Raw genomic sequence first — 17,143 nt, forward strand, 5'->3', positions numbered from 1 at the left:
CATAATTTTAGAATGGCCATAAATGTGGTGTTTCAGTTACCACTTATGACCACACATCCAGCATTCATGATTCATGTACGACACGTACTCTCAATTGGCGCCTAAATAACAGACAACTGAATATTAAGAGTTGATCGATGTGGATTCAGCAGAGAGAAGAGTTTACGGTCGATGGTAGATTAACAGAGAAGAATAAGGCAGGTTACATGAGGGTTAGAGCATCCACAGGAGTACTATCTAAGTCAGACTACCTAAATGTCTATTTAGGTATTTTATACTACCTATACTTTTGCTCCTAATTCCAGCAATACTATCTAGCCTCCAGATCTGACGGAGAAGGGCCGGCAGCCGTGGCGTCGGGCTACCCTGTGGTGCGTCGGACGTCCTGCGCCGACGTCGGGCTTCCTGCATTGGGCTCAGGCGGAGGGAAGACTCGCGGGGAAGAAACAAGCGAAAGAGAAAATAGGTAGCGTATGTTAGCCCAACATGAGTAGTGGGAGGAGAAATTTAGTTTTTTTTTTCTCCCGCTACCTAAATTGAGGACAAAGGTAGTCTGCTGAAGTTGCTCTTAGTGTTCGGAGAAGATTTAATAATGTATGGACTCACTGCGGTTCCATGCTACAGTACCAGAGGAGTCCGCGCTGCAGTACTCTGGCTCCGCGCTGCAATACCGAAGGAGTCCTCTGCGCTATAGTCCTGGAAAAGTCGTAAGTCGGAACCGAGCCGTAAATCATGGCTTCTCTTCTTCACATTTATTTGAGGAAAAGAGAGGAAAAACAACTCTTACCAACAAGGTCCACGTTTATTTGGGGAGGAGAGAGAAAAACGGCTCTTACCAACAAGTGGTGAGGGGAGGCGGGTGCTAACATAAATGGATGCAGAATTCTCGCAGTGATTCGGTGCAGTCGATGCGGGGGCAAGTTTTGCAGTCGGTGCGGGGGCCAGTTTTTGCATTATTGTTGGAGGATTGCCCATCTGAGTATCTGACGATCGGATACAGACGGATATCACTGATATTACATTTGTTTTTATATTTCTGTCCGAATTCGGATTTGAATATGGATAGTGTCAACCATGCCGGATAGTATATGAATAGATATCAACATCATAAATATACGATTTAAGTATTCTAATACGAATACGGTATCGGATGTTGAATATGCAGACTTGGATATGGACATATCTAAATCATCTAAACGGATTCAGTCTCGAATATGGTCGAAAAATATCCGTATCATTTTCACCCCTAATTCGCACACAAGGGTGAAGAACGACAGATAGATTCACAAGAGAACGTGCAGCTGCGCTAGCAACAGTGGCAGCAGCACGGGGTAGTGAAGAACAGAACCTGCTGGCAATAAACGTCTGACGCCAGCAACGACCAAATCATAGTAACAATTATAGTATGTTTACAACAACTATAAGATAATAATAATCGAAAGTTGTATGATCTCAACATCAAAAAGCCAAAACAGCAATATTAAAACACATAACCTAACCAGTGGGGAACGTCTAACAAAAATACACGTACAAGCAGTTCCCAACAAGACGGCAACTAAGCATACGGAATGGTACGCCTATGTGTGCCTAGCTTGTGTGAACAAAGAATCCTATTGTGCTTCCTCGAGTGCAGGCTCACCGCCTTCAGTAGTGGCTTCTTCAGACCGCTTGGATGGGTCCTCATTGATTCCATCGTTGATGCCCAGAACTTCATCCATCAGCTCGTCTTCCGCAGCCATATCCTCTGCATCTTCGTCATCGTCATTGCTGCCCTCCTCAGGAACTCGCCGAGTCTTCAGACCATGCTCTGCCCTGTGTGTGTCCAGCTCCTTGTCCATTTCTTGCATGTTAGCAGGCCCGTTCGCCTTCCGAGCATTCCGGGCATTCTGGATCCTCTCCAACTGCCTCTCTACATTTGAGAGATATTGCTCCTCAACTTGCTTTTGGAACTGAGTCAGCTCAGCCCTGCGCATAGACTTCCATTCTTCGAATGCCTGTAGTGTTTTTCACAAGTTGGATTCATCAACAAAAACAATGGTTCATGAAAGATGAACAGGAACAAGTACATGAGTATGCACAAGTTATAAGTTCTTGAGTAGGATACTAGGATGTACCATTTCCTTGTTCTGCTCAACAATGGCTGGATCATCAATAATTGGTTTAGTTGGCATGTAGTAAATAGGTGGTTCAGCTTTTGTCCTGCCAAACATAAGGGGATAATGAGATTGGAGTCAAACATGGAACCAATATTGTTCATCAGTATACAATGTAAATAGATTACACTAATAGTCATCAAACATTAAGTCTGCATACAATTAGAACGTATCTTCCCTCAATTTAATTGTCAATATGGACACTTTTGGACCAGAAATAAAAATAACCTGCAGAATGCAGAAATAACAGATCCATCAAACAAGAAAGTAGAATAATAACTACATAAACATGTGAAACAGCTTATAAGTGAAGAAAATGAGGATTCCAATTTTTGGGTCTAAGTCAAAGTGAAGAATGATGCAAAGCAGCAAAGTTACCTTAAGAAATTGGACAGCCTTTTATGATGCTCAGTCCATTGAATGTACAACAGCTCCAACCTCTTTTCTTCTGCCTTAGCAGCTACACGTGCACGAAGCGTCTAACAAAGAGCATCAAGGATTTAATGATTGCAAAGTAAATATCAATTGAATGTGTAGTTGTAACAGATGAATACAAGTCATGAACTTACCATATCACGCTTACGCTTCTCTGCAATTTGCTCACGTTCCTGCTGTCGCAGCCTTTCACTTTCTTCACGAACCTTTTGCTCAGCCTAAAACCAATCAATTATTTCAGTATCCATGATATGTTTAAATGGAATATAGTGATCCAAATAATCTCAATCTCTATAACATCCAGTTACATATGTGAGATGCGACAACTTAAAGAAAACACAGAATTCCTTGTAAATACTAAAGATTATCTGGCTGTGTGCTCTCTATGTAGGTACTATCACAATTATTAAAGATTGTTTCCATGATGCATTGTCCTAAGTATACCCGAATATGGAGCATGCAGAATATCAAGGTCCCATTCTTTAACAAGTTCCTTCTTTTCTATTCTATAGCACGAATGAATTTCAACATCAAAATTGACATTCCTGTTATCCTGTAAGATATTATATGTGTTAAATCATTTTTGTTTCTTCAGAAGCAAATGCCAGATGCATTCCGTACAAAATTTCACAAGTAGAAGCTGTGCCCATAGGAACACCAAATCTGTTATCATAGATTATGCACATACGAAAATCACAATACAAAAGCACTTATTACATGGTAGAAGTAGCCCCTACTGAATAACAGTCATTAACTTTGAGATATGAATGGGAAAGGTGAGCAAACCTTTCGCTGAGTCTCTGATCTGCGCAGAAAAGCCTCAGAGTTGGATAACTTTTTATCCTCTTGTTGAAATTTCTGCATTGCAATCATGAGTAGAATAAGATAAACAAAATTATCACAAACAGTGATGTACACATCCAGACAGTTGAGCAAGCAATGGTACTGGCACACCTAACATCCAAAGATAGGCAATCCTGGAAATTTGGGCCAGCTGTGCTATATAAAATAATGCTAGGCAGCAACATGTCAATGCACAGTTGCTTAGATTGCAATAAGTACATATCATTGGCAGCCAAAATTTGCAGGAATAAATGTATTATTGCGGGAACGAGACTAAATGGATTTAGATTTTGTTAAGTCGATAGTCAGCTGATAGGTTTGTTAACGCTGGCCAACAGGCCAAGTTAAAGCTAATGAACTGTTTTTAAGGAATACTACTAGAGATGGAAATAGAAATGAACTACCACATTAGGTCAATATATATTCTTGCAGGAGTACAGATTCATTATGCACAGAATCACTTACCTCCAATGTACCGACAAGAAGCTGCCCCAGCATCCTCTTATTCCTTCTCACTAAATTCGGGTCCTCATTCCTGGGAAGCTCCCTTGGAGCTGGCTCTGGCAGCGAATTATAGTCCTATAACCAAACGAAACAAGGTAAGCTCCACAAAAGCACATATAATACCCAATGAATAGCAAAACCACAATACATCCACACTTTGCTCTAATCAGTACTCACCACCCTCCTTTGCATCCGCAGGTTACCATCCCTTCTGAACCCGCCATTGTTGAAACCCCTCCTGTCACTGCCTTCAGTGACACCTGAAGGCGCATCATGCCCCTCCGCATCCGCATCCTTTGTGCCTTCCTCGTTATTTTCAGCGCCATCCACCTCCATTTGTTAGGTCAAGCAAAGAGACATAATTTTAGGGTTTCAACAAACAGGCCATTACAAATTGTGCAAACAGAACCGAGATTAAGGGGGGGGGGGGGGGAAAGACGATACCTTAACTACGGCCGATAGCAGCCGACGCTTCTGCGGAGGCTGGTCCCCCGATTCCGCACCCACAGGCTACATCAGAAACATTGGAAGAAGAAAAAAAGTGTTATGGGCACACAAAAAGATTAAGGTAAACGAAGGAGGCGTGAAGGAAGTGCAGGTGAGAAGCGTACGGGTCTCACGAAGCCGCGAAGCGGGCGGGGGCCCCCAGGTCCAGGACCAGGGCCGGGGGCGCCGCGGCGAAGGCCACGGGGGTCGCGCAGGCGCTCGGTGATCTGCGAGGGTGGACGAGAAAGGGGTCAGGGCAGACGGCCCGGGGACTCGGGGCTTCGAGATGCGCCGGACAGAGAAAGAGATGTACCTCGCGGTGCTGGCGCTGGAGCTCCTGGAGCTCGCGGCGGATGTCCTCGGCCGTCTTCTCTGTCGCGGCGGCCATCGCCGTCGCCCGTCGGGAGCCGCCGGGAGGGAGGAGGGTTTGGGTTTGGCTGCGCGCGGATTGGCAACCTGGGGACGACGGCTCGGGGTTTGGGTGCCGTAGGGCCTAGGCCTAGGATGCGGAGACGGAACCTGGCTTTGGGGTGGTATGCGCCGTTGGATCTTGCATCGTTCCGGTGAGGATTGATGAGGAGTACGCGTGGGGCACGGGTCCTGACTCCTGAGCGGTTCCCGTTCTCGTTTCGGACCGCGGTCAGCCGGTCAGGTCGTCTGGTGCGATCGGGTCAGGTGAACGCACCCGACCCGATGCTCTGCTTTTCTCTGGACGATGCACGTATGACATGATAACTTGCTTGACAAAAAATACAGCTTGGAAGTTGTCTGAAAATCTGATGAATTTTGGCTGGCGATATAAGTGTAGAGAATGTGTGGTTGAAAATATGTGCTTGTGGAAGTATTAATCGGAGAAAATACATCACATATTCACATAGATGTGTTTTGTGACATTTTCATAAGAGTAATATAATATGCACTCTAAGTATGGCTTATAAAAATAAACGGTGTAGAGAATGTGTGGTTGAAAATATACACTCTAAGTATGCTTCACAACAGTTTATAAAAATAAACAGTCTAAACTTATCAGACGTAGAGTCCAAACTTATCAGTCTGGCTTATCAGCCATGATATAGTATTTTTTTCTCACAACAAATCTGTCAATGATACTTTTCAGTCTGACTTTTCAATGAAACGAACGGGTTGTAACCAAACGTACCACCAACATGATCGGGGGCATTGGTCGACGAGGGCCTTCCAGTGAGTAGACACGATGACAGCCATGCGTTGAAACCGGCGATCCAAAATCAATTTGAACCTCTAGTGCGTTTCGCAAGTTTAAAAGCCTGAAAACCAGGTTTTAGAAGTACGTAAATCTATTTAAGAATGCGGGGCATATTTTTAAAAAAACCATAATAAATTCACTCTTGTCTTAAATGCAATGCTAGAAAAGTACTCCATTATAAAGGCAACTGCTTACTCCTTCTGAAAATGACTTTGAATGTATGCCATTTCTGTTTTGACTAATCTCATATAAAAACAAATGGAAGTAATAAACTAAATTTGAAGTACTCTTTCTGTATCTAAAGAAAGTCTCTTGGCGTCAGAAGTGCAAAAAGCTTTAGGCTGTTCGCTTGCTCGTATACGATCGTGGATTATAAGCTGGAATAATATTTTTCTCTTACACCAAACCAGCCAGTAATAAATAATTCACGATCGTTTACGACGAAACAAACAGGCTGCTTGTTCTCAGCCCGTTGGGCTTCTCGCGTAGTAGAAAGCTAGCAGGATGGGCCTGCCCTCCTCGAGTTCCTTTCTCCCTTCCCTCTGTTTTTTTCGAAGAAAAGAGAGCTCCATTCATTACTAAGAAAAGTCATTACATTTCTTAGCAACTAATCACTCGACACACTAGGAAACGATCACGCCACACCATAGCATAAACTCGTTTTGCAAGTTGCGCGAGTTCATGGCCACACCATTTTTCTCTCTTCTCAAATGCTTCACAATGAGTTCCGAGAAGACACCTCCGAGATTTCCTTTTGCCTCTTTAATAATTGGATACATCCTCAATCTTTGATTCAAGTATGGACTTTCTCCCACAGAACTTTGCCCCAGGTTGTAAGCCCTCCTAGCACACCATAGCTTTGATCTCCTCAGTGTCTCGAGCATGGAAGACGACCCTCCAAGCCGTTAGCTCCACTCTTTTGGTCCAATCTCGTATAACAACATCAAATGAACCATCAACATTAATTTTAAAGCAACCATTAGCCTCCCTTTCCTCCATCTAACACTTACACTTTGTTCAATTCCTCCCTCGTATTTCACTTTAATACTGACTTCACGGTGCTTTCAACAATTTATTTGATTTTAGATGTGACATAAGAGGCAGCATCACGGATAACCTATGGAGGAGAGAATTGTACATATGTGGTAGCACGTGTACATCACTACATATACTCCATTTTCGTAATCTAGGGAAAAACAGTTTTCTCGAGATTTTCCAAATGTACTCTAATATCTATCTTGTTATTAAAATACAAGGTATGGAAAGTTAAAAAATTCTCGAAAATCATAACGTAGATTCTGGATTGCTTAACATTATCCATACTTGCCTTTTCAACCCCCCCCCCCCCCCCCCCCCCCCCCCCCCCCCCCCCCCCCCCCCCCCACCCCCAGTGCATGTATGTCTTTTAAACACTATCTTGAGCAAAATGACTTCTATAATAAGTAACAGAAACCAATAACATGCACACATGCCTTTTAAATCTAATGTGTTACTAATAGTAAATGAAGCAAGTTGACAACCAAACTAACTAGTTACAATTAGTGAAGGATAAACTAGTTTTTGCCGGACTTCTTATTTGATATAAAGTTGCTTGGATACATTATATTTCAGAGCCGATGAGTATATGAGATTCCTAGGATTCTTCCAAAAAAATTTTGAAAAAAGTTTTTTTTAAATGGGTTGCGAGCAAAGGAAGAGAAGAGAAGAGAAAAGAAAAGATAAGATAGGAGGCGTGCGTAATCACTAATCAGGTGTAATGCTCACCCGTCACCACTCAAATCTTGTGATGTGTACTATTTTGTATTTTGTACTTGCGCAGTTACACTCGTCATGCGTCCTGTTCGTTTGGCTTATAAACCGTATTTTTTCAGTCAACAAACAATATTTTTTTCTCACAACAAATCAGCCAACACTACTTTCAGCTATGGTTAACAGCCAAGCGAACAGAGCTATGGACCCCAAACAAAAATCAACATAATGGAAAAAGATGGACTCTCCTAGAGCAAATATGGTTCACACAAGTCTACAGCCTGTTCGGTAGGCTGGCTGGGCTGGCTGGTGCTGGGCTTATCAGCCCAGCCGTTCGACAGCCCAGCCCCAGCCGAACGGCTGGTGTTATAAGCCGCAGCGTGCGTCGGCGCCTCTCATTTTCTCCTCTTTCCCCGTCGGTGGTTAGGGTTCTCCGCACAAGCGCCGCTCGTCGCCCTCTCTCCGCGCGTTTCCCGGTGGTGGTCTGCGCCGCGTCGTCGGGTCCCGTTGGTGGCCACCGGATCCGGCCACGGCCACCTCTCTACGCCGTCCGCCTCCTTCCCTGACCCCGCCTCCATCGACGGCGCCTTCGCCTAGCAAGGTAAACCCCGAATCCCACGCCGTCGTCCTCTCACCCGGCCGCCTCTGAGCCCCAGATCGCCGTCTTGTAGTTTGACCCCCGCATGGCTAGGGTTTCCCCGCACTCTCGGCGGGCCTCGGTGAAAGTGCTCTCCGGCTCTCTCCCCGGACCCCGCTTCCATCAACGGCGACTCTCTCTAGCACGGTAAGCCCTCCGGAACCCAACGCCGCCGTAGTCTCACCCGACCGGATCTGAGATCCAAAAAGTATTCATATCTTTTCCTGTATGTATAGGATAGAAATCCCCAAATCTTGTGAGATTGAATGTACATTTATTTGAGGAAGTTTCTGATATGTGTTAGAACAGCTTGTATCAAGTTGAAAATTTTTATAGATTTGCAAATAAATGAAAGGAATTCCGGCTGTGTTATTTTCAGAAAAGACTGACATATCCATGCTCTCTTCCGGCTCATGTTGCCACAATGCCCACCTCCACCTCCCACTGCTTCCAAGGCCAATCCATGTTTTAGCTTACTATACCGTATGCCAATCCATGTTTCCAAGGCCAAATCAAGTTGCCACAGTGCCCATCTAAGAATGGTTCTATTTATGTTGGCTCTTTTCAAATGATGAGAATGCAAACCACTACAAATCAATCACAGTCTCACCCTGTCACCCACACACTTTACTGGGATTTTGTGGGCACGGTTGGAGTTGGTACAATTGTAATGTTGAGGAGTATATTTCTTCTCCTTGCAGTCCCATACCTTGTAGTTATATAGTTTTTCAGTGATTATCGAGCTAGGAAATTAGACCCAAGCATGTTTTGTAGTAACTCTTGGCCTAGTGGACCTCTACATCAAGCTGACATTGTACAAGTCATCCTTGTACATCCCATGTGGCTGTTTGCTTTGAATCAAAGTATACTAGTAATTGATATATTTAATGCAATGTGAAAGGTAGTATGATTATGCAAGCATATTATGTATTTCCTTGCTTTCTTTTTTGCTTGTTGTCCTAAATTGTGCACCTGAACTTTGCAAACTAAACATTGAAGTATGACTAATGAATTTACCAAATTACTATTCCAGTGATCAAAATGTGAGGCAAGGAATTTGCTGTTCATATTCTACTTTCATATTATGTTTAACAGTACACATTTAATGTTCTTCACCACTGTAAATGTTCTATTTTTAGATTATGTTTAACATCTTACAAGTGTGCTCTATGTTTGAACTGTAGACATTTCAGGGACGTTTCGTCATGTGGTGACCAACGCTGCCCAAACTAGCAGCGGCGTCGGCTTCGTCTTGCTCTCCAACTGCTGCGGCCATTACAACCTCCGCTCAAAACGCCGCAAACAGACCCAAAAGGCAAGTTCTCTTTTTCGTCACCCACTCTCAGCTTTGCATACTGGAACTACCCTCCGTACGACATAACATATGCATCCATGTGGGTAATCCCTTCAATGCTGATCCTTGCATCAGATGAGCCAGGACCGTGCTAGCTAGGATGACAGAACCTGCTCTCTGCTTCTTGACCTAATCATCAAGCATAAAGACCTCTATCATTGGAACTCCACTGGTCCAACCTCATTAGGGTGGACCAATGTCGTTCGTGACTTCAACGAAGTCACGAGGCTCGGATACAACAAGAAAATGTGCCAGAACAAGTACAATGAGCTGAAACGTTGTTACTTCAATTGGCGCGACGGACAGACCCATACTGGGCTAGGCCATGACACGCTTACTAGAGAGGTTACAGCTGACCCCGAGTGGTACGGCGCCAGCCCCGGGGTACTAACTACATGCATTTCCTTGACTTTTTTTAGCAATTAGGTTCCCACTAACTCTGTGCTAACTTCACCATCACTGAAACACGTGCAGAAAAGTAGCCAACCCGCTAGAAACAAGTTCAGACGGCCCCAATGTTGTGAGTAACTGATAACAATTTTAGGACGCACCCCACGTGACAGGGGCAAGTTGCTATCGGTGGGGGGGCATCAACCTAACAAGTCACCCAGTAGTGGAAGCCCTCACACTCCTCCATCCTTGTCGGACGAGCCGGTCTTACCACGTAGTGGTGCTCGGCCCTCGAAGAGAGTCCATAGGGAATATTCTGTTAACAATCCTCGCAATAAGAAGAGTAGCCAGACTCCATCCGTAGAAGACTGCCTTGAAGACCTGAGCCACATTATCAGGGAGGCTAGGTCCCAGAAGGCCTGTCAAAACACAGATGCTCAGGAGTTAGCCCAAGTCCATGAGATTCTGTTGCAAGATGGTATCAGCGAGACTGATGTAGTATTCGTGCAAGCCCTAAACTTTTGCAACAACAGGCTCTATCGTCAGGCTTTTCTTAATATGAAATCTAAAGAGGGTCGGCTGAACTAGATCAATGTGACGTGGGGCTTCGTGTGCTCCACAAAGTCCCAGTGATAAGCACGTTTGTTCGAACTGCGGTTTTTCTACTATTTTCGGTTTTACACCATGTGCATGTTGAGTTGATTCTATTTGTTGTTTCATTATGTTCATTTTGTATGTTTTAACAAAGACCATTGCGGAGAACTAAGTGCATGTCGTTGTCTTGTGTTTTGAATAAAATATTTGTGTCGTGCTGTGAGCGTTGTAAGACATTATGCATGTATCACTTTTCTCTTGTCCATTCCTTACATACATTTGTCTAAGGTGGTTGTGCCACCTACCTAGTTCAGGTATCTTGACATGTTCCCTTATTAGCAAATGTTTTGTTCCTAATATGTGTATTAGCATCTTACTGATTTCTACCCATTTGCAGGTAGCATAATGAGCAGCACTGATGAGTCGTCGTACAGCGACACTTCTAGTGATGGACCGAGCACTGTGACCTTGGCGAAGGTAGCAGTCATCCTTCTGAGGTCGAAAGGTATTATGTCGCAGCAAATGCCTGAGGTAAATCCTCCTTGTCCCATTCCTAAGTTATCTGGAGCCCAATGGATGCAGCTTACCCTTGCCGACCAAACCAAATGTATAGACAATTTGTGCATGACGTATGATGCCTTCATGCATTTGCATGACACCCTACTGTCGTTTGGCCTGCCATCAACAGATAAGTGTACCTCGGTAGAAGCTCTAGGCATGTATATCTAGGCCTGTGCCCACCAATCGGCGAGTAGAGAGTGCAAATATAGGTTTGAAAGGTCTTTGGATACAGTTAGCAGAAAGATTACAGCAGTTGCAGAGGTCATGTATAGGTGGGCAAATACTGTCCTAGTGCCAGCAGATAGGAACTACGCACGCGTAAGCCACAAACTTGCTGCATATGCACCATGGTTTGATGGATGCATAGGTGCTATAGATGGCACACACATAAAGGTTGAGGTTAACCGTGAAGCAAATGTTGATTTCTTCAACAGAAAAAGCGAAACAACAATTAATGTTTATGTCATCGTGGATATGGATGGTCGTTTCACATACGTGGGGGCCGGGAAGGCAGGCGCATGTCATGACATGGCGGTGTTGAAAGACTATCAGGGCGGCGGTTCGTTCCCATATCCCCCAGCAAGTTCGTGATGCTTTGATGTTCACATTCCTTAATTGTTTGCTTGTACTAGATGTATTGAAGCATACTTCTATTCAATTTGCTATGACAGCTGATGCCTATATATTGTCTCCTTAAACAATTTGTAATTTGATTTCTCAATATGATAATACAACATATATGAATTCTCAATACAACAATATTGATATGTTTCTGTTCTCTATGCCATACCCAAATTCTGCTGCCCCTTTGATATAATTTGTTATGGCATCTAATTCCTACATATTGTCTCCTTATTAAATAATTTGCAATTTGATTTCTCATTATGACAATGCTAATATATGAATTCCCAATACAACAATGCTGATACATTTGTGTTCTCTATGTCATATTAATTAAGTTTAGGATTGCAAATGATGAGATTGTCATGACTGTACCTAGTAAGTTATCTATTGATAGGACTAATTGGTGAACTGTTTTAATTTTTTGTAGGCCGGTACTACATGGCGGACGCGGGTTACACGGACATGCCAGGTTACATGACCCCCTTCAGAAACACAAGGTATCATATTAACGATTTTAGGGGCGTAGATTTGCAGTAGTTGCAAAGGGAGAAAAAATTCAACTACATTCATGTGAAGTTGCGAAATGTTATTGAAAGGAGGTTTGGGAGGTTGAAAGAACGTTGGCATATTCTGAACAGGGTGTTGTACTGCAAGAGGATGAAGCAGGCTATGTAATCATTTCATGCTTTGCTTTAGAAATTATTTGTGGATGCATAAATACGGAGTTGATCCACCTTCGTATGAGTTGTCGGAGTGGGTTGAGCTAAATCGGAAAACCCCAATCTCTGGAGTTAGGGAGTTAATATCTATGGTTGTGTGGAGTGATGTCTGATTTAGGAAAGTTGAGGTAATGCAGATGCTTCCTATGTATCTACTTGTTGTTTACAATACTGAAGTGTGGTAGGTAATTACTCCTCAAACATTAGCTCACGGTTAGCAATGTTTATAAACTGTTCAGTAGGTGCTAAGTGCTTAAGCGTTGGATCTAAAATCAGCCTATTTTTATGCAGTGAAAGCATTGAATTAGATCAGATCTTCACTAAGCTGGAGAGTTTTATACTCATGGGTCAGCGATGATCGTTGTGGGCATGGTGATCTACCCCCTGGTCCGGTGTGACATGTTCTCAGCAAGCGGATTATAGAGTTTGTGACAGAACTGTAAGCACCATTCTATCATTTTCTTGATTGTACCTTGTCACCTGGGCTCCTGGCATGCATGAGCGTTTGGATGCTATTTCATGGTTGGAAATAAATAAGATACTTTGCAATTTAGCATCTATGACCAATACAAGTGCTCTGGTTATGGATTTCAACTCTATAAATTACAAGATCATGTTTACTGCTTGTCTGAAGCTTCATGCATCATCAATCATTTCGTAGATCCTAGCATCAACACATAGAAAAATGAACGAGTGGCGAGTAACTGATAGCCTATGAACTTGTTACTGATGAAAGCCTCTTTGACGCTTCCTTGGTTGGGGTGACTTATTGATGACAAGGCACTTGCCTTTTGTTGTATTCTATTTATGGTTGCAAGGATATTTTGGTGTAAACTCAGCATCAGATGTTCCAGAGCTAATTGGTATCCTAGAGCTCCCTGATATCCCTTTCTCGTGCATCTCAGTTCTGAAGAGGTACAACGAAGATGACATGGCCTACAAGATGTTCTCACGTGCAAAGCTGGATGATGGTTTACTGGATCAGATCTTCAGGTACGTAGCATTTTGATTATATTGAGTTACTCGCCCAGGTGAGATGAGGTTGGTAAGTTAATATGTGTTGTTGTATTTGTTGGAGAGCAGCGCGAGGAAAGAGACCATCCGGATAAACTAGGCTGCTTACCCACACTACCGCAGCGAGGAGTCGAGCCTGATGCTCCTCATATCAAGTCATTCGCGGAGCAGAAGGAAGAAGGATCCCAGTGTCGGCATGTAGATCTGTGATTCTGTGAAGCTGGGTTGGGATGTGCCTATGATTCGTGTGAAACTTTATATAGATTTTAGCTGGGCACTCTATGAGTCTGTTGCTGTTGAACCTGTTGTTGTTGCTGTTGGTTGAACCTGTTGCATTCAGCATGAGCTTGCAAACCTGCATTCAACATGAACCTGTTGCTGTTGCAAACTGTAAATTATTGGTTGCACTTGTTGTTGGGTCTAATTTTGAAATAAGCCTGAGCTAGAAATGGCTGGTAGTTTGAATTTGAAACTTTGAATTCAGCATGAAGTACAATCGGCTGAAAAGCACAAGTTCTTGTTGGCGCCATTATTTAAACTTTTGAAAAATCAGCTATTAGCTGGAGGCTAAAATTAACTGGCTGAGTTGAAGATTGAAATTGGCTGACTGAGCTGGCTGGTCCGGCACCAGCACCAGCACCGGCACCAGCCAGCCAGTTCAGTCGTGCCGAACAGGCTGCTAGTGGGTATAAAAAAAAGTCGTTCGACATGAGTAGAAAAAACATTTTTTTCAGGGCTTCTCCAGTGGCGATTACAAAGCGACTTATCGTCCTAGCTGGCACGGCCATGGGTTAACCCAACCACTGGAGAAGGCGACTCATCGAGGAGAGAGAACAGTAGTAAGATTGTGAGTCGACTCGCCGAATAAAAAACGAATTTTGGGCGCCGCGGACCTTCATCTCGACATGGCGTGGTCGGAGATCCGCCCTTGTGCGCTGGCCTCACCGGCATCGCCTTCGGGAGCGCGCTTGGGCGTCCGCATGGCCAGCTCGAGCGGCGCCACACAGCCGCGGCCTCGTGCCCGTCGTCGACCTGGAGAGCAGCGAGTACCTCGCACGGCCTCCACCTGTACAGCTGCCACCGCTTTGCGCGGAAGAGTTACGGAGGCAAGGAGGACCTCCAGCTTGGTGGCGCAGCAGCTCGGTTGACCTCCCACCGGGGGCGGCACGGAGCAACATCTCCACGCGCTTTTACGGCGGGCGATTTCGTGGCGGAGGAAACCGCGGAGAAGGAAAGTTATCCATCGCCCGGTGTTTTTGTATTTTTTAACCTTTTATGTGGGCCCACTTGCTTATGGCTGAAGGACTCGACTCTTTCTCCCTGCTTACGTGGTGTTCTCTCTCCTCAAAAAATCGACTCACGACTGGAGCTGCCCTTAGCTCACTTGGGATGGAACCGAGTCACGGACATTGGCACATTGCCGCTATCTGCTGAGTCCCGAGTAGTATTTCGCTGAGCCGAGTCCCGAGTCCCTCTCGCGCTGGCCTGTTGACCAACTTTGATTGCGTACGGTTGGCTGGTTCGTATCGTTGCTGGTCCGTGAAAAAGTACTGCTAGCTAGTTTGTGTGAGAGAAAAATACTGTTCCGACTAAAAATTTACGATCGTTTATGACAAGCCACAGCCAAACGAACAGGCTAATCGAAAATGCTTCTATTTTACCTACAGGGTCTAATCGCGTGAGAAGATTTGTCAGGTTCTCTGTGTTTTTTCTCTAATTAATTAATTAATTTAGATTAGACGTAGATATGTTCGTTGTCATCCCCGTCATGCAGAACAACGAACAACCAATAACCGTTGTTGCCTGCCCTGCAGCAATCCTACCTTGGCCTGGGGTGTTTGTTTCCTGCTGGCTAAAATTTAGCCATGTCATATCGAATTTTGTATACGAATTAGAAATATTACGCATAGACTAATTATAAAACTAATTATATAGATGTAGGCTAAGTTACGAGACAAATCTATTAAGTCTAATTAGTTCATGATTTAATAATGTGATGCTACAATAAACATTTGATAATGATGGATTAATTAGGCTTAATAGATTCGTCTCGCAAATTAACATAGAGCTTCTGCAATTAGTTTTATAATTAGCTCATGTCTAGTGCTCCTAATTATCCTCCGAACACTCAATATGACAATGACTAATCTTTAGCCAAAGATTCAGACACAGCTAGCGGACTTGTTTAAATCTAGGGGCTAAAGTTTAGAGGTATCACATTGAATGTCACATGAGGCTGTCAAACGAGAGTGTTCGGATAGAAACAATAAACAAATTATACAAGTCTTCAATAATCCGCGAAACAAATTTATTAAAACTAATTAATTCGTTATTAGCACATATATGTACTATAGCATCATATTATAAATCATGGATTAATTAGACTTAAAAATTTTGTTTCATAAATTAGTCGTAATTTATAAAATTAGTATTTTTTTTAATCTATATTTAATCTAATATCCGATGTGATAGGGAACAAACGGCGTAGCTACTCCCGTGTCGAGCTCCCTACTCGCACGCAGCCGCCGCCGGGGGACTCGCACGCGGAGCAGCAGCGGCAGGCGATCGACCAGTCCATGAGCGCGGCCCCAGCGTTCAAGCAGCAGCAGGCCGCGGAGCTTTTCGCCACCGAGGGCGACTCGGGGCCGTCCGTCATCAGCCGCTTCGTCCAGACGCTGGCGAGATCCAGTTTCGTCGCCACTCGGAGCTGTCCCGAGCTGGAGCCGGAAGCGTTCCCGCTCCTGACGAGGCTCTACGGCAAGCCGGCCGTCCCGCTCGGCCTGCTGCCGCCGCAGCCCGACGGAACGCGCGGCGTCAGCAGGAGCACAGAGGACGACTCGACCATGCAGTCGCTCGACGCGCAGCCCGCCAAGTCGGTCGTGTACGTCGCTTTGGGAACCGAGGCGCCGCTGCGTGTCGAGCTGCTCCGCGAGCTTGCCCACGGCCTGGAGCTCGCCGGGACGCGCTTCCTCTGGGCCCTCAGGACGCTGGCCGGCGTCCAAGAAGACAACATCATACCCGACGGGTTCGTGGAGCGCACCGGCGACCGTGGGCTCGTGACGACGCGGTGGGTTCCTCAGGTCAGAGTGCTGGCGCACGGCGCCGTCGGCGCGTTCCTGACGCACTGCGGGTGGGGTTCCATCGTCGAGGGGCTCCAGTTCGGGCATCCGCTGATCATGCTGCCCATCTTCGGCGACCAAAGCCCCAACGCGCGGCTCATGAAGGAGTGGAAGGTCGGATTGCAGGTGACGAGGAACGAGACGGACGGATCTTTCGACCGACACGGCGTTGCCGGAGCAGTTCGGGCCGTCGCGGTGGAGGAGGAGGGGAAGGTGTTGGCGACCAACACTAGGAAGCTGCAGCACATCGTGGCGGACAGAGCGTGCCAAGAGAGGTGCATCGACGTGTTTATTCAGCATTTGAGATCCTGCAAGGGGTGAAGTAAATTCTGGGCTATTTTGTTGGTGACCATTAGTGGCGTCAGAGGTCTCGCGCATGAGCTGTTCGTTTTACTGGTACTGTTTAGTGCTACTAGTCATTTATGCATAATTTTCAAGATTTATTATGCAGGAAATTAACGAATTTTCATGCTAAATTATGTGTAAATTACTGTCAATTCCCGTTCTTCAGGCTAAAGCGTTGCGAACTACTGTCAATTCTACCTAATAAATTCACTATGTGGAGTGAATTCCAACCTATCCAAGCATATCATCAAGGTTAATCGAGGAGAAGTGTTGGATAGGAAGAAAATCAACGACAATTCTAGAATCATATGACTCTACTTTGGGGCTGCTATTAGTACCAGAGATTCCGAATCTTAAGGCGTGTCATGCTGTCATGAGCCGTACTTTGTGC

General features: G+C 44.8%; 2 protein-coding genes across 2 annotated transcripts; one reads left to right on the forward strand and one right to left on the reverse strand.

The window, feature by feature from the left end:
- Positions 1–1,366: 1,366 nt before the first annotated feature.
- LOC136551041 (uncharacterized) lies at positions 1,367–4,929 on the reverse strand. Its single transcript, XM_066542661.1, has 10 exons — positions 4,735–4,929; positions 4,547–4,648; positions 4,380–4,445; positions 4,113–4,265; positions 3,897–4,010; positions 3,375–3,446; positions 2,723–2,806; positions 2,532–2,632; positions 2,115–2,199; positions 1,367–1,994 (listed from the first exon to the last, which is right to left on the reverse strand). Exons 1-10 carry the CDS (start codon positions 4,807–4,809, stop codon positions 1,611–1,613), a joined length of 1,236 nt encoding a protein of 411 aa, XP_066398758.1. The 5' UTR covers positions 4,810–4,929; the 3' UTR covers positions 1,367–1,610.
- Positions 4,930–10,546: 5,617 nt separating this feature from the next.
- On the forward strand, positions 10,547–16,861 carry LOC136452566 (putative UDP-rhamnose:rhamnosyltransferase 1). Its single transcript, XM_066453174.1, has 9 exons — positions 10,547–10,589; positions 10,768–10,875; positions 11,983–12,052; positions 12,152–12,226; positions 12,393–12,455; positions 12,566–12,621; positions 13,093–13,267; positions 13,629–13,678; positions 15,761–16,861. Exons 1-9 carry the CDS (start codon positions 10,547–10,549, stop codon positions 16,726–16,728), a joined length of 1,608 nt encoding a protein of 535 aa, XP_066309271.1. The 3' UTR covers positions 16,729–16,861.
- The last annotated feature ends 282 nt before the right edge of the window (positions 16,862–17,143 follow it).

The sequence above is a fragment of the Miscanthus floridulus genome, chromosome 1 (genome assembly GCF_019320115.1).
Source record: "Miscanthus floridulus cultivar M001 chromosome 1, ASM1932011v1, whole genome shotgun sequence".
Taxonomy (NCBI): Eukaryota; Viridiplantae; Streptophyta; class Magnoliopsida; order Poales; family Poaceae; genus Miscanthus; species Miscanthus floridulus.

Bases quoted from the DNA above. Each gene is read 5' to 3' on its own strand.
- LOC136551041 (XM_066542661.1), bottom strand. From the start codon at position 4,809: ATGGCCGCCGCGACAGAGAAGACGGCCGAGGACATCCGCCGCGAGCTC. The intron at 4,446-4,546 runs GTACGCTTCTCA...TTTCTGATGTAG, and splicing joins TTCGCGGCTTCGTGAGACCC to CCTGTGGGTGCGGAATCGGG. The intron at 1,995-2,114 runs GTACATCCTAGT...AAAACACTACAG, and splicing joins TTGAGCAGAACAAGGAAATG to GCATTCGAAGAATGGAAGTC.
- LOC136452566 (XM_066453174.1), top strand. From the start codon at position 10,547: ATGTCGTTGTCTTGTGTTTTGAATAAAATATTTGTGTCGTGCT. The intron at 10,590-10,767 runs GTGAGCGTTGTA...ACCCATTTGCAG, and splicing joins TAAAATATTTGTGTCGTGCT to GTAGCATAATGAGCAGCACT. The intron at 13,679-15,760 runs GTAAATTATTGG...CCGATGTGATAG, and splicing joins ACCTGTTGCTGTTGCAAACT to GGAACAAACGGCGTAGCTAC.